The sequence below is a fragment of the Drosophila busckii genome, chromosome 3R (genome assembly GCF_011750605.1).
Source record: "Drosophila busckii strain San Diego stock center, stock number 13000-0081.31 chromosome 3R, ASM1175060v1, whole genome shotgun sequence".
Lineage (NCBI taxonomy): Eukaryota > Metazoa > Arthropoda > Insecta > Diptera > Drosophilidae > Drosophila > Drosophila busckii.
Genome location: NC_046607.1, coordinates 3,317,996 through 3,339,112, shown reverse-complemented (window position 1 = coordinate 3,339,112; position 21,117 = coordinate 3,317,996). Strand labels below are relative to the sequence as shown.

Genomic DNA, 21,117 nt, shown 5'->3' with positions numbered 1-21,117 from the left:
CGCAAACAGTGCTAATTTGTATGTTAGACATTAAACAATTTTATACGTTGAACATTGATAGATTGGATAGAATATTTGTAATTTTGCTTAGTTTTAAATTGAATAGAACTGTGTGGCCGTCGAGGACTGTAGCTCGATTTGTCCCATTTTGAATTGCAAGCGCTGCAGCCATTTAAGCAAGGCCTCCGACTTGTTAGTCTGCTGCTCCTCATAGTCCGGAGCATAGTCGCGCACGTTCTGCAGTCGCACATGCAACGTATCCGAGAGCTGCGTCTGCGAGGACAACACTGTGCTCCACATGGGCAGCAGCTTGCCCAGCACGGTGGAGTTGGTCTCCTTCAGCGCTTCGAGCAGACTAAGAAAATGCAGATTAACCATTTCGGATAGCTTCGAATTGGCGCTCTGCGCTTGAAAGTCCGCATTGGGCTGTGCGCCTTGATCCTTGTTGGCTGGTTTGGCATGGGAGACAAGCTGCAGTATGCAAGGCGTTACCTTGGCCCAGAACTCAAAGAGCACGCCCAGTGTGCAGCCCTCGGCATTGCTGTTGGTATTATGCGCCATCTGCTCCAGATACACCGTCCACAGCTGGCAGAGCGTAAAAGCATGGAACAGCGACGACATATGCAGCACCGAAGTCTTTGACTGCTCAGCGAATCCCGCAAAAATCACCTGTATATGATCCGCTATATGACAAGATGCCTCCTGCGGCACTGGCTGCGAGTAAGTGACTCCTTGATGCTGATAGTGCACACTAACCACGGGCGCCTGACCTGCTGCTGGCGGATTAACTGATAATGGTGGCAAGGTGTGTGTCTCCTGTCGTCGCTGCAACAGCGCCATGTGGGTCAGTGAGCCCAACAGCAGCCAGGACAGCAAACGCATGTGACCTACGCATTCTGTAAATTCCTTGGGACTGCAAATGCAAATCAAAATTAATAAACTTAGTGGGCTAGACATGTCATCCACTTACCCCTGCTGCAGTGATGATGGCGCATTGTTGAGCCAGGGCAGATAGCGTGAGACGGCTTTGTTATCCCGATTATTGCCGCGAGACATTTCCAAGGCCAAATACTGCGCCACAGCGCCCTTGAGCACGCCGCCCAAGGTGTCCTCGCTTAGTCCATTGCTGGCCTGACCGTTCTTGAAATTCTAAAAGTTGCAGTTAATGCTTTGCAGTCAAAAGCTTCAAGCTTAGTTACCTTAATCTTGCTGAGCGTATGGAAATCCGCTAGAAAATCAATGACATCGTTTATATATTGACGTAGGCAATCCGCTGCATTGGTGGTCAGCACGGGCGGCTCATCTGGCAGACCGTTGAGTGCACCTGGCGGCAAGCTGCCACCAGCGTCGAGCAGCACGAAGCCAATAATCATCAGCAGATTATGATCGGGTATGTTCGACTTGAACTTGAGCGCCTGCACAAACTCAAAGATCATTTGACGGCAGAGCAAGTTCTTATCGCGATCCTTGTTGAAGCTGCGCGTGTTGAGTGTGCAGAGCTCATAGAGCGTGGGGTATTCCAGATTGGTATGCTGCACACAGTAGGCCATGATCTTGGAGTAGGGATCCAGCAGCGTTTTGGGCACGCAGTTCAAGCGCAGCGTGGATACCATCAAGTCCAGCATATACTCGGCATTGCTCAGATTGGGCATTACTACAATGACTTGGCGCAGCAGCGACTCCATTGCCTGCATGGCCTGCGACCAGACAGCTTGACCCACGCCCGCCTCTGTGGGCACGCACTGCAGATACTCGGCCATGTTGCGGAATATAATGGGCAGCTGGTCAACAGGCAGCGCCTTCTTCGATGTGAGCGTATCGCAGACCATGTAAATGGGGCTGGTGGCATTTAAGTCCTGGAAATCCTGCAGCGCGCGAGCAATGCTGCGGAAATGCTTGTGGCGGATTTTCACTGCAGTTAGCAAAAGACAAAAATGTGACTTGAGCTTAAGTTAAGTCAAGGCATAACTCACTTTTCATTTGGGTTTGGAACACTTGCAAGAAGATGCCATTGGGCGCCAACTGATGCAGCACGCAGCGTATAAATTGCAAGGCTACAGCTTGAGCACTGCTAGCCAAAGGCAGACTACTCTCACCCTGCCAGGCGTGAGTGCTGCTCAAGCAAATGCTGTTAATAAAATGGAGAAGCTCAAGCTGAGATTGTTAACTGCACATTTTTGAGACTTACCGCGATGTCATGGTAAGCACTTCAGGCAGAAAAGGCGCTGCCATAGCCGGCTCGCGATGTATAAAGGTGCCCAGTATGACAATAAAGATGCCAATTTCCTCATCCGTGTACTCTTCAATAACAGCGCCGCAGTCGGAGCAGCGTTCCACTATAGTATAGTCGCCAACACGACGTGAGCTCTGCTAGAAGAAGGGAAAAGGCATTAAGAAACTAGAATTGCCAAATGCCTATAAATGAGCGGAAGCTCTGCAGAGAACTAATCTTAGATTTAAATAAATTTATCTATGGTCTAAGATTAATATCAATCAATAATATATTAATGACCACACCCATGCCTGTCAAGCTTTTGCATTATTGTTACTTACGCCGCGCTGCTGCGCCGTTGCAATTGTATGTGTATGTCCATTGGAGGTCTCGGCGGCCTCATCTGCGTCATCATCGTGATCTGTGGCAACTGGCTGGAAAGGTGGTGGTGGCCAGGAGCCGGCAAAACGCGAACGTATATCGGGTATAGCATTGGTGTCCACATTGAATGGCGCCATCTTCTGGCGCGGACGCTTGGTGCTGCCTTGGGGTTGAATAGCTGCTGCAGCTGGTTGCTGCTTCAGCTCCTGTGTTACATTCTTCAGTATAGATGTATGCAGATCAGCTGGTGGTTGGGCTGGTGTAGTTGTTGTTGCTGGCGCCGCAGCAGCAGCAGCTGTTGCATTTGTAGTGGGCGCATTTGCATTTGGTGGCGACTCTAGTGCCACTTGTTTGATAAGGCGACGCGGTGAATTGTTGCGACTGCTTTGAGTGACATCATCCTTGGTGCTCTCGGACACATCCAGACTGTCCTGCTGTCTAAGGTGGCTTATGTCTGGCAAACTGAGACCATCGCGCACGCGCTCCACCAAACCGGCGACTGTATCCTGCGTGCCAATGGGCAGCAATCGCTCTGGCGTGGGAATCTCTAGCGCTGCAATGTTCTTGGGTGTGGGCAGCAGACCAGCGTCCAGCTCATCACGTGGATTGGGCATAACATTCATTTTGGACAGCGGCGAATCTGGTGATCCATATGACTTGTCGGCGCAGCGCAGTGTCTTGGCTTGCGTTTTCTTTTGACGCGCTTCATCAGCTGAGGAGCTTGAGGTGCCGGCGCTGCACTCCACAATTGTCTTGTGGCGTCCAATAGATTTAGCTGCTGCAGCAGCAGCGCTGCTGCCATTCGTCGAACGACTACCGCTGCCGCTCGAGCTTGGTTTGTTAATCTGTGCGGTTGTTGTTACGGGCATATCCTGTAGAGCACCCAACGCCTTCAGATGATTGGTGGCAATGGCTGCAAACATTTTGGATGTCGAAGCAGCTGCACTCTCTAGCGATTTGTTGCGCACAGTGACAGCGCGATGCACATCAACGGGCGGGCTAACAATTGCCGTCTCGGTAATCTCAGTGCCCACCAGTGGAGTGACAATCATGCGTACGCCCTCCTTGTCACTGCTGTTTGTTTTGATCTTTGTCGTATAGGTATCGCCAGTCTTGGTGGTAATCATGGACTTGTGCGATTTGTTTGTTTTCTAAACAAAAGCATATTAAACATTAAATGAATGTTAATAGATTTGTTTATATTACCTCTTCAGTGTATTTGCGTAGACTTTCCATTTTGCTGGGCGTTATGTCCTCAAAGTGTATAGTATCATCAAATGAACCCTGTATAGATTAAATACACATTTTGAAAATATGCCATAACATTGACAATTAATTAATTACCGGCGCACTGCTGCCATGTAGCGTGCTATCCGATAAATCGCTCTCAGGTATGGCTACCAGCTCGGATTCGGTTTCATCTGCATCCAGACTGGAGTCATTGTACTTGCGAAAAGCATGTTGCAGCTTGGGCGTAAAGGCAACATTCTGGCCTTTGCTCTTGGAGGCAGCGCTGGTGCCTTCGGATGGAAACATTGGGCTAGCTGGTGGACTAGCGTCCTTATCCTCGGGATCCGTGCCCAGCGAGGGTTGGCTAACATCGCGTGAACGCGCTGAGCCCACACCCTGTATATCCAAAATGGTAGTAGTGGGTATGCGACGACACTGATGAAAATGCCCGCGTAGACTGTTCATGATCACGCGTATAGCCGAGATGACATAACCACTGAGCGGCGGCTGAGTGTAGGAATATTTGTAGAGCACAACAAGCAGCGTGAAGAGCCAGTTGCGACGCGGATACTGCTCCAGATTCCATAGCGAGTAGTTGAATACCAAATTCTGATAGGATTCACCCGATGTATTAACCGGATTTGGTGCATATAAAATGATTTGCATGACCGAAGGCAAAATGAGGCCGCCAATCAAATGGTTTTGATCAAGCACTTGCGGTAGATTGGCCAGAAAGGCATTAAACACGGCCGAAACGCTGTAATTAAAAACAAATTGTATTAAAATGAATGTAGAGTCGAGAATTTGAAGCTCACCGCAAGTTGCCCGGTGTGGTATGAAAAGTTTTGTCAATTTGATTGTGACCCAAGAGCAGGAATAAATGCTTCAGCACAATGTTTTGTGTTTTGGTCACTGGCTTCTCCTCAGATGGGAAAGCCTGATCGGTACGCGACATGAACTGCATCAACATAAAGACCAGTAAATGTATTGTCTCGCGATCCGATTCCTCCAGCTCTGTGATGCGACTAAGCAAGCCAATTAGATTCTCATCATTTAGACCACCCAGCGAGTGTATGTGTCCATCTAAATGAAATAAATAGATTTATTAGTAAAATAACAAGACAATTTGTAGACTAGCAAAGTAAACACCAATTTGGAAATTTTCATAGATTTTTGCATTAGTTGTTGCTTTTAGTTTCTGTACAGCCACATGCCAATTGCACAATTAGATTGAATTTTTTACGATTAGAGTAGAGAGTATTCTCTATAGGGTGTAATTGGTAATTGGTGTGTTGAGAGTATTTGTATGTTTGTATGTTTTATACACAAGTGTTTTCAGAGTGGGGTCCAGTTGAGAAGACATCGAGAATACATTTATATTATATACGATTAGTTTACAACAGATTTTGAGCATACATACCAGTAGTCGGAAGGGAACACTTATAACGATTTGGTTTTTGTTTTAAGCAAGTTTTGTACAAATTACATATATAGTAAGTATTATCAACATTGATATGCTAAAAACAAGAGTTGCATTAACAATTAGAATACACAAAGGCACACAGACATTCCCATACAGCATATAGAATATTCCATATTCTATAATCTTTACTTTTGCTGAAAACAGCTCGAAATGCTAAATCAAACACAAAATAATTCAAAAGGTTTTGTGGTAAATAATGATAATGATGAAATGAACTGTTAATTAGAGCAGCTGCTGTACTTATAAAATATAAATATATATATTTTATAAAAGATAATTTGCCGCATTTAAAAATTAAAACTATTTGACTGAAAGTATGCAACAAATATTTATATTCACTACTAAAAATATTTGACAATATCAATTGAAAAAATGTGTTCTTTATAAAATCATAATTATTAACTTTTTGCAAATCAATATAAGTTGTATCACAGATTACAGAATCTTCTATATATATGCCACAATCTTTTTTGATTATGAGTTATGAAGCTTGCGTAGATGAAAGCAACACATAGACATCTGTAATAGTTTTAATTTGAAAGCACAATTAATACAATAAAATACACATTAAATGAATAAAATAATTGTATTTAAATATAAATAAAATTCCAATTAAAAAGAAACATTCAGAACACGTTTAAATAAAACAGAAATCACATTTATTGAACTTTTACGCACACACACATGCTCTAGCACCTACCTGGATTGGCTGTGCCGGCGGCAGCTGCGTTGGCGCCACTTGCATGTGAAGCGGCAGCGACGGCGGCGGCGTCACAGGTGCACTGCACCGAAATTGCCTGGGCCGAGGGACTGGGACTGGGTGCGGGCACCGCTGGCTGTGCTGGCAGCAGATTCGGTGCCGAAGGGTGCTTTTGAAAGTGAGAGTGAAATGATGAGGTGAAGCTGCTGCCACTGCTGGCGCCCGTGGAGGAGCAGGATGCGGCTATGCTGCTGGTTGTTGCTGTAGCTGCTGCGGCTGCTGCTGTTGTTGTTGCTGTTATTATGGCAATAGTTGTAGTTTGCTGTGCCTGCTGCTGTGCTGCTGCTGCTGCTGCTGTTGCGGATTGCTGCTGAGCGGCCTGAGAGCGTAGCAGCGTGCCCGCTTCTTGCAGCGTGGGCAACGGGCTATGATGACTCGGTACACAATGCACTAAATACTGATGGCTCTGACTATGAGCCGAGGCAAATGTTGCTACTTGTGCACTACCAGAATGCGTGTGTGTGTGGGTGTGAGTGTGGTGGCTGGGGTGAGTGTGAAGTAAAGCGTGTGTGTGTGGATGGTAGGGAAAGGCTGTATGGTGTATGGGGCAGGGGGCAGTGTGGAGCTTGGAGCGTGTATGCAATGGATTACTAGTGGTGGCCACACTATGACTAACTGTTGTGCTACTCTGATTGCCTAGAAACTGACCCAGTCCGAAACGTGATGTCTTCCGCTTGAGTATGGGCGCTGAGACTTGCCGACTATAGATTTTCTCCTTCTCGGGCACTGCGGAAACTTATTTAGTTAATCGAATTAAATTTATGTAATGCGCTTGCTAGTTTACCAAACTTGGAGTCCTGGCGCGGCGCCATGCTGGCTGGTGCGGACATGGTGCGCTTGTAGGGCCACTTGGTGCCGAAGGAAGCGCTCAGAGTCTTGGCCATGCTGCCCGTTGTGTCCGATTGGCTGAGCGCCTCGCGTGCCTTTAATATTTTAGCTGAGAGCGCCTCGCTGCTGTTGTCGGAGTTGCGCAGATCGCGCAGATACGAAATGTCACCGCATTTCTCCAGATTGATTTGCGCCTCGATGAAGAGCGTATCGAAGCGATTGAGAAAGAAATCCCAGCCGAGCAGCTTGCGATCGGAGAGCGAATTGTGCAGCTGGTAGACAGACTGCAGCACCACCGGCCGATCGACAATGAACAGATCGAATTGTGACTCCAAGCAGAAGAGCAGTGACCGTATTGCCGTATCATGTATGGTTCCGATATAGAGCGTCGCCCGCTGCGCCACATACACATTGATGTCATCCATGCTGGCGATGAGATGACAAAAGGCCGTAGCCAGCGCTGTCTGCAGGCCCACCTCGGAACGCAGCGGCGTCGAATCCATAAAACGTGTAATCACGGTTACTCGTTCAACTGCAGTGAAGCGTACACGCCAATCCACATCGTGAAAGGCCTCCTGCACCACGCGCCAGAACACATCGGAGCCCAGCGGCAGCGTGATGCAGTGCAGCAGCAGCGGCACACACACCTGGCATATGTGCGAGTGCTCCGCATTGCAAAGCTCCCACAAGCTGCCACAAAACAAAGTAATAAGCATTGTAAGCGTATTGGCATTAACTTACTTTTTAATCAGCAGATTCTCCTGGCACCAGATGAAGAAGCCGCGATGCTCCTTGGCTGCCTTGGACAAGGCGTCGCCATGCAGTGCCATCGTCTTGAGGCACTGCAGCACATAGTAAAGTATCTCTGGCTTTTTAATTGTAGGTATTTCCTAATAAAAGAAGATGCTATAAGCAGCTAATATACATGTTACGCATACGCACCGTTAGCAGTTGATGTATATACTGCAGCGTCTGTGGCAGCTGATCCAGCGTAAACTTGAATTTACCCACTGAAGTATGCCAAAAGTCATCGCTATCCTCTTCCTCCTCCTCGTCATCAGAGCCACTGCCATTCTCACCACCAGCGGTGCTGCCATTGGCGCCATTCTCACCCATTACCGATGCCTTGGTGACGCTCGCATTGGCGCTGCCAACATCCGCATCGGATAGCGTTATGGAGCGCGCTATGGCACGATCTGTGGGCAATATAGAGCCCAAGTCCAGTTGCTCTGAAACAGTTTCTACCGTTGCCGTCATGATCTGCATTAGAAGTAGCAATAATTTAAGCATTAATTTATTTTCTTTCGCTGCTGGTTCGCATTTTTTTTACACATTTGTACAGTATATATATATATTTACACAGTATTATACATGGGAGTGTACATTAGATAGTGGGCATTCTTCAAAATAAAGTACACACGTAGACAAATGCAATTGCTTATGCTCAAAACTTACACATCCAGTAGTTTAGTTAAGTTGTCGTGTTTGTTTGTTGTTTGGTTAAGAAAATTAATTTACACACAAAGTACATTGAAAATTGCATTAAAAACATATTAGGTATTTGTGCATTTAAAATATTTTATACATTTGTTTTTATTAGTAACTGTTTGTGATTTAAGGTTTTTCCAAAAACTGTGAAAGTGCTGGGAACACCAAACATGCTTTTGAACAATTGAGCATAAAATGAAAGTAAAATTGTTATAATAAAGTTGTATATACATTGAAGAAATAACTGAGGAAATATTGAGTTACTAGTTGTTTAAATAAAACTTATGTATAAGTACATATATATTAAAGTAAGTAGTTTGTATATAAATTTTAAATTTGTTTTGTATTTTGTAATTTATATTCACACACATACAAGATACTTTGAGACACGGATAAAGTCTAATGAAAAATCTCTATATAAAACTCTGGCCTACCATATAAGAATTCTATTTAACTAAAATCATAAAGCTATCATTTAATTATTTTATTTTTTCGTAGAGCTAAAACTAGTCTGCTATGTGTCAACTCTATAATTAATAATAAAAAAATAAAATAAGGATATCAGAATATTCTTTCTGGTACGGAGAAGAGCAGATCATTCAAAGTTCTGCTCTGCTGTATACTTATGTAGATTTAAAAAAGAAGATAAGTTTATCTAAACGTTTAAAATCTCTCAAATGTTTTTCGCTAAACTCACTATTATTAAAACTACATGTATGTGAGTTAAAAAAGTATAAAACATTTTTTTTTGTAGAAATTTTTAAATAAAATTAGAAAACTGAAAGCACTCTGTACATATTTATATACACTTAATACAAAGTTTAAGTTCTTTGCACATAAATAAAAATTAATGCTTATAGTATATAATAAAATTGAATTATACAAATATCGAATGAAGGCCAAATTAAAAAGCATATTTTTGAAATTATTTGTTTTTGTTTTGGTTGTTGTTGTTTTTATTGTTGTTTTGAATGCACAAAGTACCTCGTCTGTGGCGTGAACTTTTCTCAATTCATTATTATCAACTGAATGCCCATTTTCGTTATTCTATAAAAAATGTATAAAGAAAACGAAAAGTTTTTAAATACAATTTTGACTTTCGAAATGATAAGGTCGATTGTTAAGCTTAAATATATAAAAAGTAAAGTAAATTTGTAATATTTGTGAAAAACAAACTGAACGCTCACTGCAAATCAGTACGGTTATGTTGCTGTAATAAATTTATTTTATTTTCGAATATTTATGGTAAGTATATAGATTTATTTGGTTTATGGGTGTTTTGTTTATTAAATACCTACTGAAACGCATAAAAATATCTGCATATTGTGTAATTCATAAAAGGGTATTAACTAAATAAGGATACTACGTGAATACATACGGAACAGACATGGGGCATATGAACGAGCACGCCGCCCACTGAATGCGGCTCAGGTTGAGGCACGGCCACCGGTACCGGACCTTGATAAAGAAAACATATAGCGCACATTAGTATATGATGATATGATATAAATTGTCAGTTTACACAACTCTGCTAGAACTGTAAATGAAATCATTTAAGTAGTCAAAGTTAACTTATAGCATTCACTAATCGAGCATGCATCCATCCAAGTATAAATCCTAAGAATTTCATTCACACAAAAATTATATCTGAAAAAAATAAAAATTCTTTTGCATGCGTTCATTGATAATTTATTTCCAATTGAAGCTAAGTTAATGCCAAGTAGTGTGTACAATTGGATATATGTCGATGTAAAGAACTTGAAGAAAAAATATTTTTGGCTTTCAAATTGTACACACACGGGCCTATAAACTACTGTAAGAAATATTTCCTATAGAAAATTACACTGTGTAACAAAGTATGTATATTTATATGATTTCCAGAAAGATTGTAGTCTTGGATGCTTTAACATCCGCCGAACTTTTTCTGGCTACATACACCTTCTTATTAAATAAGCGTATACGTAATATGAAGTAAAATGTGATTATCATTTGATGGGATAGCAGCAGACCAGAACGGAAAGATCTATAAGTTTAAACACATTCTCCATTTTGTTACACAGTGTTTTAGATAAATCATAAATTATAAAGTGTCTACTATGTGAACGTTTTTTTGCATATTTATGTTGTAGTGTCGAGTAATTTGTTGTGAGATTACTTATCATTTATCAAATCGAATAAAAAGAATATAAATCTAAATTTATCTAAGGGGGCAGTTTTACTAGCTGTAAGGACAACTATTTAAAAGCTCGAATGCTAAATCATATGCTAAGTACTTAAGCTAAACAATGATAGATAATATTGCAAATTTGTCTTGTTTGTTTTGAATGGAGCGAGTGAAGTTTTCAAGTGAGTGGATGTGAAGAGGTCTGTTCTTGTATTTCGTGTAGGTTGTGGTGTAGTAGAAAATATTGAAATTTATTTGAATTGCAACAAAATGTTTCAACTGATTAACAAATGTCAATAATGTAATGCAAACGGTTTGTTAAATTTAATTAATTTGAATATTGTGTGTTTTGTATTTTGTTTTTGGGTTTTTAACGAATGCAAAAAAATTTGCGTTTTGGTGCATCACCTGCCATTATAATAATTTTTCCATCGTCTGAAAAGAACTGATCTAGCTTAAAGATATCTGATAATGATTGATAGATTGAGATATATTTTTTTTAGTATTTTGATGAGTTGTTGTTGAAGTTTATTTTGTTGTTTTAGTAATGAGAGCAAGTTGGTAATTCACATAATATGTGTGACAGATAGTTAGATAGATAGATAGTTGAGACGCGCAAAAGAAAGTGCGAGCGAGACAGCAAGCGAGCGTTAGTTAAATTAGACGCGTTAGATATAGGTACATACATATGTTAGAGATAGAGAGAAAGAAAAATATACATATTTATGTAGAGAGAGATAGCAAGATAGAGAGACATATAGTACAATATAATGAGCGGTGTAAAATCATAAAATATACTTATATTAAATGAAAATGGAAAATGGTTCAATGTATCTCAAAATATGTGAGATTAATTTTTATTAAGACATTGTTTAGCACTGTGGGAAGTTTATATAGTATATGGCAAGTGTCTGAAGTGGAGCATTAGTCTGAGCCTTGTTTATATTTTTGAGTAGCTAAGATGTACTTTGATGTTTGACTTTAGCTGGAATTGGGTTTTAAATTGTTTACAGAGCATATCAGGTGCAGGTTATACTAAGTACAAAACTTTTGTATTGGCATTGAATGCGCTTTAAACGTGGATTTAAGTCTATGATTTGGTTAGTTACAAATGACGCTGCCAAATTTGGTCATAAGAATAATAACATTCATCGCTTTAGCTATATAGCATTGGCAACGATGTAGGTACAGACTACGTTAGCTACTAGTTGGGTGAGTTTGGCTGCATTACTTTACAGTGGGTTAGTTTACATATTTAAATGGTTTAAGGGCTGGAGCTTAGTTGGTTTTGGGGAGCGTCTGACTCAACGACAGTTTGACAAAATTAAGCAAATAAATCAGAGAGTAATGTAAGCAGCTTACCGGCAAAGCCGCCAAGTGGACCCAGTGGTATGGGCAGTGGTGCCATTGACAACGAAACATCGCGTGTTTTCTCCTTATCCGACTCCGGTGGTGACTTGCGTGATGATTTCTCCTCCTCAATAATATCCTCAATGGGCACCTGCAACAAGCAGCTTAGATTAAAGGCCACATGTAAGCTCTAACAAACTTACATCTGGTGGTCTAACTGGATTGAGCGGCGCCATAAATTCGACCAGCTTGGTTGACAGCTGATGCCACATGGTGGATGCTTCGCAGTAGGCACACTCGGCCACCTATAAGCGTCAAGTTAAGTACATTTTTTTGTATGGCTATGCGATGCCTACCTCACTTACCTTGAGCGCACACACATGACTGCTTAGTCCCACACGCGCGGCCGTGACCATGCACTTGATCAGCCGCGAGACATTCTCACAGACGCTTGTGTGTATGCCCATGTGCTGCTCCACATCCTGCAGTTCCATTTGCCGCAGCAGTATGTCCAGCATGAGTATGCAGCAGGTTAGATTATGCTCAGCATCTGTGGAGAACTCAGTGTGGCGATTGGTAGGCGCCTCATCATCTGAAATGGCTGAAGTGTTGCCGCTGTCGTCCTCAACCACAGGCGCTAGAAGCAGCAGCAGCAGCAGCATTAGGATAAGTTAATAATAAGCAAGTGACGCACTTACAGATGGAACTGCGTCTGGGTGGATTGGCCATTTCAGCCTTGGCCTCCTTGCAGGGCGTCTTGGGCAATTTGGCCTGCAGCTGGCACTGCGGATCCTTCTCCTTCTCACGCATTAGCTCATGCTGTATGCCGTACTTCATAATGCGCACGCCATCGCCAAACATTGCAAAGAGTTGTACCAGCGGTATGAGTATCTCCAGCTTGGTCAGTATCTGCAGCCAGTGCAGCGCCTGCTGTTGCACCTTGGCTGTGGTCTTCTCAAAGCGTATGGCAACAAAATTGTACATGGTCTTGGCATCGAAGCCGAGCGGCGACATTTCCGGATCGAGTATTTTGCTTAGCACAATTTTCAGCTCATTCAGCTCCTTCTCGGCCACATCGTTGGTAATGGCCTCCATCCAGTGCGGCATGACATAGTCCCAGATCTCCGAGGTAATCACCTCATACGGCACCAGGCAGATCAGACGCTGCAGACCCTCCTTCAAATGACTAGTGCGCGAGGCTAGCGTCTCCCAGTGACCGCCCACGCGCGCATACTCCGGTGGATGTGGCAGCAGACAAGAAATGAATACATTGTAGTGTACGCGACAGATTTCCTTCAGCCAGTTGCACACATGATCCACTTTCAGCTTCTCAATGGTGCTCTCTATCTGGCCAGCAGCTGTAGCAAAGTTTAGTTTAATATCAATATTTATATGTAGCTGAACTGCTGCTTACCATCGTATGAATAGGCTGTCACATGGAACCAGTGAAAGAGCATGCTTAGTATGCGACCCAGCACCTCAACGGGCGTGTCTGCATTGGGCGTGCAGCGTCCCACCAGCAGCCAAATGCCATAGCGACCCAGCTGCTGACGCTCCTCCAGCGATATATTGTCCACAGTGCCGTTGCCGCCATTCTTCTTGGCATCCACACTCGAGTCCTTGCCCGGCTCAAAGTTCAGCGGCTTGGCCTCGCGCAGCAAACTCACCACCGACTCGACCATGTGCATTTGCATCTCGGGATCCATCTGCCAGGCGGGCTGCAGACTGCGATGCACCACATGATCGCCACCGCGGCGTGAGTTGTGCCGATTGCTGTGGCACTGCGCACAATAGCGTATGGGATGATTGCCATTGTAGCTGGCGCACTCCGTGGAGAAGCAAATGGAGAAGGCGGACTTTTCGTTGGAGCGACAGTTCTTGTTCTCGCACACCATCGACACCTGCTGCATGGGATGCAGTATATCGCCAAAGCCCAGATTTCCATGCTCGCGATGTATCTCATTGGCGCACTCAATGCACAGATATAGAGGCGGCGGGCAGTCCGGCGCATAGGTTATGCTAATGCTATGATCATAGCATACTTTGGCTGCCTCAGCATTGCCGGCATTGGGGCAATGCTCGCGCTGACAGGTGAAGGGCATGAGATCGTCTACAGTAAGCAAGAGTGCGAGTTAAAATAAAAGTTTGTTTAGCTTTGCTGGCAATGCTTACTCGTGAGCTTGGAGAGCAGCACACGGCGATCGAAGAGATTTGGATCAAAGGCGGGCCAATAGTAGAAGAGCAGCTTGGCCGCAGAGGAGCGGGAGACAGCAGTGCCATAGGCCACCACACAGAGTATGTCCTTGACCACGTTGTGCTTGAGCGTCATCAAGCATTCCAGCAGCTGGCAATGATGAGCTAAAGCAGACATTCAATCAAATAGTTTTAATAGTCTATTCTCTTTGCTAGCACTTACCAGGATTTTTAGAGTACTGCAGCACCATCATAATGACAGAAGAGACAGATTGACAGGCTTGGCATTCCTGCTCATCAGCGCTGCGTCGAGCTGGCAAACATTAGAAGTTATTATTTCGATTGTGTTTATATTCAAGTCTAACTTACTTATAGTAAAGGGCAAGATGTAATAGCAAAGAGCATTGACAATATCTTGATGTAATGCTGGCGGTAGTACAGAGATAGTAGAGCTCACTAGATAGGGTAGATTATCAATTAGATCTTTATCCAGAAAGGGCAAGATGCAGCATAGACACTGCAACAAAGCTTTGCCGAAAACTGAAAGAAAGCATTAAGAATTGTTAAATTAAATTTAAAAACTACTAATGCAATCTACCGATTTGTCCATATTGTATACAAGGTGCCACATCAATGAGCATAGTTAAAGCGTTATAGAGATTGCCATATTCAAGATTGGGATAGGCAGACATGCGAGTGGGATCTTCAAGGGGATCGCGTATAAGTTCGTGCGGAGAAGTGCGCACATCCTTAAGGACAGCTGTTGTGACAAAATTAGTTAGTTGAAAAGCTAGCTAGTGATTATGATTTAATTACTTAGTAGAGTTTGAGAAAAGTATTTGATATTGTTAGCAATATCAACGCCAGAGGGCGCAGGCAAGACGTTATGCAATAGACGTACATGGTATTCATGAAGGGCTCTCAGTTTTGCCTGAACTGTAAGTAAAGTGCAAATGATTACATCAAATAATTGATTTGTCTGTCTGTGTGTGTGTATCTGAGACTTCTCTGGCGTACTTACAGGCGGCAGCGCGAGTGCCCATGTTGATGAGTTGCACCTTGAAGCTGCCAGTCATTATATCAGACAAATCCTTCGCATTGCCAAAACTACTGCCGAGCGACTTCGCATTCTATAAATATAAATGCATTTAATATTTTGTGCTATGTGCTACGTTGCATTACGTAATCAGCGCTGGATGCTGTGCAAACTTAAAACGCAATATATATTATCAATTTCATAGCTTAAGCATAAATTTCATACGCCTGATTAGCTTGAGAGTTGCTGCATTGTATTTTTGTTAGTCTTACCTCGAAACTTGTTAGTTTTTTCAATAAATTTGCAATTTTTTACGGGTTTGACGTCGCTGCGTGACCACAAAGAAAAATCTCTATAACTAAACTGAGTTTTCTTTGCGTGTGTGTGTGTGCGCATTTGGGTGTGGTGTGTATCTGTGTAAGAAAATTTGCTAACTGTTGGATGCCAAGGCTAAAGCCAGTCAAACTGATACTTATTTGATATATTCTTTTGCTTTTGTCATGCTGTTTAATAGTATTTAATTATTTGTTAGCTTACCTGTTTTATTTATTATCTTTTAACTGCTTTTATTGCATTATTATCTTTTGCAAACTGCTGGAATTTGAAGCCGGAACTTTTTGCGGGGGTGAGTCATGACCCACTTTTACTACCTCAGATTAAACTCACCCTGTTCGGTCAGCTGAACAGCTGAAATTTTGGAACATGCGCATTTGAAATTTTCGCAGTTGCCGCTGCTGCGTTTTCCGCTTTTCCGCTCTGCTCGCAACCTCAAGAGCCACAAGTGTTTGTTTTGGTTTGCTTGCACGTAAATATTTACCACATGTTTATGTTGCTTATCAGTTCGCGTTGAGTAGAGTTTGCGCAGTTAGCGTCTAATGTTTGTAAACAATTCCCCAGCTGTTCGACACTGGGAATGCAACAAGTTTCCCGTTGGAGAGTTTTTCCGCTTGGCTGCTACGATTGCTTGTAAACAAACCGTAAATATGCGGGGTATGTTATCAAACGATGGGAATTGTCTACAAAATAAGAAAAGAAAAGAATTTTAAGAACTGTGTTGCAATAATTTACATGTAGGCGTTTTTATGGAATTTCATTTAACTGCGTTATGGCTTTATTAAAAAAACCTTTATATATATGAGAATATAATATAATATAATATGATGCCACAAATTGTTAATGAAGATAATTTGAATATATATTTTTTTATTTACATGAATAATTATTAAAAAAATAATACAATTACTAAAAGAAGTTAGGCAAGCGATTATATATTTGTTTTAAATTAGATTATTAGGTGCAAAATGTCGTTTAATTTATACTTTGATGAATGGACAATGCGTATAATTTTATTTATATTTTTATTGAATTTTAAAGTGATTTCGACAATCAAAACATTTATTTGTATTCAGCATTCAGTTTAAATTAATTTGTCAACTTGAAAGGGTGACTCATTTAGGGCTTCCGAAAAGTGAAAATTTTCGTGCAAATATTTAGGGAGACGCCTGCTTGTGTCTGGCTTAGGCGGCACCCTTTAACCTCTGTTGAAATCTAAGCCTTGTGACATTTTTACAGCAGATTTAACTGAACTCTGGCGAACCAGGTGACAGACAAACTGCTATCAATTTACAGCAGAGTAAATGGGGAAAGTATTGGTATTTAAGCTGATATATTTGCATTTCGTTATATTCATAAGCTTTGTTTAATGTTTAATTCATCACAATGGAAGTTACAATTAATGCCGAACTGCAGATGAACTTTTTCAAATCGTTGTTTAAGGGTCACAAAAGTACCGAGTTCTAAGGAGAAAATGTGACAGTGGCAAGCAAAGTGCATAACTTCTAGTCTGGGTTCAAATCGAGGACCTAGTTGTCGTCATGCATTGGCACAGCCACATCATCGGATACCGCCAACATCTGGACAGCCTCCAGCATGTTTGGCATCTCAGCTGCTACCTGTGGCAACTTCTCAACCAACACAGCCTGCATCAAGTCATGATGCGATGGGCTTGGTGTTTCGGTAGACACATCATGAACTAAAACAGTTTCAGTTTGTTGCGCCTGCTGTTGTTGCTGCTCCGGTACCGGTGGCGCATTGGGCACTGCTGGAGCTTCAGCTGCCACATCAGATGGTTGCTCTGACTGCTCGTTGTTCGCATCTTGTTGATTGGCGTTTTTCTGGCGATGGAAGAGCATCTTCCAATAGCCTGATATGGATGTTCTCAGGTTGTGCTTTGCATTTGGAGCTGGCTTCTCAGGCTTTTCCCCACCAATCTCCGATTGCTCTGTCTGCACGGCCATGTTGCTGCTGGTGTGGTTATCAGCAGTCTCTGCAAAGGTCACAGCACCTAAGTGTCTCAATTAGCTGCAATTGATTTCGATTTGCGTTGGCTTTAACAAATTTACCTGACGTCTTGTTGGGATTGTTCTTCAAGCGTGTTAAGAAGCGACTAATGCTGTTATGCTTAGTTTGCTCTTTATTGATGTCTTCTTCCACTTCGGCAGACACTTCATCGTTAGCCTCGCTCAGATTGCTTGACTTCTTGCCCATTTTGAAGAAGCGTTTCAGCGAATTGGATTTGTGCTCAGCGGTTTCTGCACCAGTAGCGGCCACATCCTCTGCCATTTGCTCTGGCTCAGCGAGCGGTACATCTTGGAGATTAGACATAGTGCGACCACTTGAATTTTTCGAATTTTTATTTATTTGCTGCTCGTTGACGTTACGAAATAAAAATGAATCTGTGTGTAAATAGCTACGAGTTTAAACTGACAAACTGCTGGCAAATGTGCTTAAAGCCAACACCAGCCCAAAAGGCCTACTACAACTAAAATGTTTATGTGTCTGCCAATTGTTAACTAACTGCCGTTTAAATGGGGTAACATGTGTTAACAACGACTGCAAAACTGGTTTCAATTGAGAGCATTTGCAATTTTATGTGCTTTTTGTTTTTGCTGTGCTTTTTTTTTTATCAAAGGATACAATGCCAGCCAATATCAATTCATTCAGCACACATACCCTCCATATTGCCATTGTTCCCAAAATGTTGCCAGCCCCCAAACCGTTGACCGATGGCCACCAGCAGCGACGCTTTTGTTAGGCCTCTCTTACAAAAAATCAATTGAAGAAGTGGCGATTCCTGCTGTCGACACTGCTTACGCTTATACATTCTACATACAAGTGCCATGCATTTATTTATATACTTGTAGTTATGCTGTACACCAGGCCCAGAACAATGGCCAATTGGTTTGCATTTATAAATGGTTAGCCTTCATAAAAAAAGGTGTTGAAATAGCAAGTGATTGGGGCTTTAAGGCATGTGAAGCATTTAAATTATATATATGAAATTATGAATTCGCGTTGCAATTCAATTAACAATACAGCAATTTAACAATCTAATTAAAGTTTTGTCTTTAATTATGCTAGCAGCATTCATAGATATTTATCGAGCTTAAGTATCGATAATTAATTAAGAAAGTTATTTGACATTTCGAAAACTCCTTTGATATTTATTAAATGAATGTTTCATTCAAGTATTTAAAAACTTTCATACTTCTTCTTTTGTTGTTAAAGCTTAATCAATTGCCAGCTTGCTTCCAGTGTTTTTAGCTCCGCACATCAATAAATCATTATCAAGGGCATAGTGTGGGAATAAAGGATTAAAGCAATCCCTTGTCGCAGCTGTTGGCCGGCTAACGAGTTTTCATCCCACTCCATGGCAAGTGTGAAAATGTCAGTGGCAATATGACTAAGAGTTGAAGTGGCATTTGAAGTTTGCGCTACGTTTGGGATGGGGTGGAGTCATATAATGCCAAACGGAAATTGTTGTTAGGTCTGTATGTTTGTGGCATGGCGGCAAATTCATTGCCAACACATTTGAAAATACCAAATGCCCCATAACCAGAAGCCGCAGTTGCCTTAACGGCAATGCCAACGACAACGACAACAATAACAGCAACACCCCCTGGGCTTACGCAACTACAAAGGGCAGCAGAAGCAGCAGCAACGGCGGCAGCAGCAGCACAAGTGAAAACAATGGCAGCAGAAGCTGCAACGGCGGCAGACCACAAAATGTGTTGCATGCCCCCTGGCGCTCTAACTGGAGTTGCAAAGAGATAGAAAGAGAGAGAGAGAGAGTGAGCCAGACAATGCTTACAGACTCAGCCCAGGCAAGTGCATTCATTCATTGGCAATAACAATCAAACTGCTGTTGGCACTTTGCTCTTGCTGCTGTTTGCTGTGGTTGAAGCCACCAGCCACAGCAACAGCCACAGCCACTGCCTCTGCCTCGTTGCCTTGGCTACTCGCAGTTCTTGTTGCGCATTTGCAATGCCATTCAACTTGTTTGTGCTTGCCGACAACAATAACAACACAACAACAACAACAACAACAGCAGCAATTGCCAATTGATGCCTTGCCATAACCACTTCATGTTGTTAGCTTTAATATTTGCTGGCATTAATTTTTTTTTCCAGTCTTCATGTGCATTGCACATATTTTGGGCATAAAGGGTGCATGTTTGTCTTACTCTATCGCTTGTGGGAAAGGTAAACTTTATCTAATAGAGGTCATAAAACATTTCTAATACAATTTGGCATTACAACAAATCTGCCTGCACCTTATAGATTAACAATATTTATTTAGTTGCAAGCTGTTTACATGCCCGAGGCGATAAGAGTTCAATCGCATTGGTTTATTGGCCTCTCGGGCAACAAGCATGACAACACATGTCGCGTTTGTTCAATTACCGCTCAACTCTATTTAAAATAAATATTTTATGTATAAAGATAATAATTTGATAAGTTTGTGTGCTTAAGTCGAAGTTTATTATTTCACACTTTCACTTTTATTGCTGACAAAACGTTATTGTGACTGACTCTGAAGTTTTTAATATTTTAAACTAAATTAAGCGTTAAGAGTTGAGTTAATAAATTAAACAGCAGTCGCTGGCCGGCGCTAACAAAGCTCTGCTTATCGATATCGACTGATGGCATCTGCTGTAAGCAGCATGTCAACAGTTTAATAAATAAAATCAGTCAGCAGCACAATTAAAAAGCAACCACTAGTGCGAAAGATCACTCAGCAGCAGCTTCAAGGTTGCTGCCGGCGGTGACAACAACAGTTGCTGCAGTTTGTCGCTTTTGATCAGCAAACGGAATCAATGCGCTGACTTTTTGATATTTGAGTCTGCTTAAGAGTTATGATCGATTTATTATGCGCACTGGTGTTGGTAATGCTGACAACTGCCTAACAACAACAACAGCAACAACATTGGGGCTCAGCAACTCTCAAGTTGCTCCTTTTGGGCCAGCGACATTGATTTTCGCCACGTAATGAGGCAACTCATTAATCATTTTTTAAGTTGTGTGTGTGTGTGCAAAAATGCATCGGCTGGGGGATTATGTTGCTGCAGCCAACGGCAGCAACAGCAACAGCCCGCCACTGACGGAATGCTGGCAGCATGTTGCCAGGGCCATGCAACTGATTGGCGGGGACAGCTGCAATGCGCTGCACAGGTCCCGAGCACAGCGTGTTCTTTTCTCAAACACACACACGCACAGGCACATGTATATGCTTGCTTGATTTTGTTAACCTTTTGACCATTTGAAGTTATTTTTGTATGCTTTACTGCCAATTTGGTGGTCATTGGCCATTCACTTGACTTGCGCCTGTTGCTTGTCTGTTGTCCGTTGTCTTGCCAGACTCTTGCCTGCTGCCTGTTGGCCTGTTGCTGTTGCTGCAGTTGCTCTTTTGGCACACAACGCACCATGTCTGACAGTTTGGCCGATTGCCTGGCCTCTGCTGCTGCTGCCGCAGATTTCCTACTTTACCTCAATGTTTCTGACTCTGTCGTGCGTCGTCTTCGCCTTCGCGGTCGCGGTCATCTTTGCTGTCTTGTGGCACACTTGACACTAGCCTGCGCTGTTAGACACACACACACACACACATAGCCATAGGTAGCTTATATACGCACATGCAGACATATTTCAAAAATCCG

General features: G+C 42.4%; 2 protein-coding genes across 14 annotated transcripts; both read right to left on the bottom strand.

Annotated features, from left to right (window-relative positions):
• Positions 1-73: 73 nt before the first annotated feature.
• On the bottom strand, positions 74-15,476 carry LOC108603536 (protein unc-79 homolog). Of its 12 annotated transcripts, none has more exons than XM_017992435.2 (28): positions 15,398-15,476; positions 15,111-15,219; positions 14,906-15,025; positions 14,688-14,849; positions 14,459-14,629; positions 14,313-14,402; positions 14,069-14,254; positions 13,311-14,006; positions 12,595-13,254; positions 12,253-12,533; positions 12,100-12,201; positions 11,909-12,047; positions 10,955-11,011; positions 9,761-9,840; positions 9,367-9,429; positions 7,837-8,154; positions 7,636-7,784; positions 6,851-7,584; positions 6,007-6,792; positions 4,639-4,906; positions 3,938-4,580; positions 3,800-3,877; positions 2,554-3,744; positions 2,189-2,370; positions 1,974-2,128; positions 1,200-1,912; positions 971-1,149; positions 74-913 (listed from the first exon to the last, which is right to left on the bottom strand). In XM_017992435.2, exons 2-28 carry the CDS (start codon positions 15,163-15,165, stop codon positions 94-96), a joined length of 9,078 nt encoding a protein of 3,025 aa, XP_017847924.1. In that variant the 5' UTR covers positions 15,166-15,219; positions 15,398-15,476; the 3' UTR covers positions 74-93. The 12 variants fall into 12 exon arrangements, with proteins under 12 accessions (XP_017847924.1, XP_017847926.1, XP_017847925.1 ...); XM_017992437.2 differs by having other exon boundaries at positions 971-1,140; XM_017992436.2 differs by having other exon boundaries at positions 2,189-2,367.
• A 1,324-nt stretch (positions 15,477-16,800) lies between these two features.
• LOC108602330 (immunoglobulin A1 protease autotransporter) lies at positions 16,801-17,899 on the bottom strand. 2 transcript variants are annotated; one of them, XM_017990417.2, is made up of 2 exons: positions 17,528-17,899; positions 16,801-17,451 (listed from the first exon to the last, which is right to left on the bottom strand). In XM_017990417.2, exons 1-2 carry the CDS (start codon positions 17,787-17,789, stop codon positions 16,988-16,990), a joined length of 726 nt encoding a protein of 241 aa, XP_017845906.1. In that variant the 5' UTR covers positions 17,790-17,899; the 3' UTR covers positions 16,801-16,987. The 2 variants fall into 2 exon arrangements, with proteins under 2 accessions (XP_017845906.1, XP_017845905.1); XM_017990416.1 differs by having other exon boundaries at positions 16,801-17,469; positions 17,528-17,896.
• Between the last annotated feature and the right edge of the window lie 3,218 nt (positions 17,900-21,117).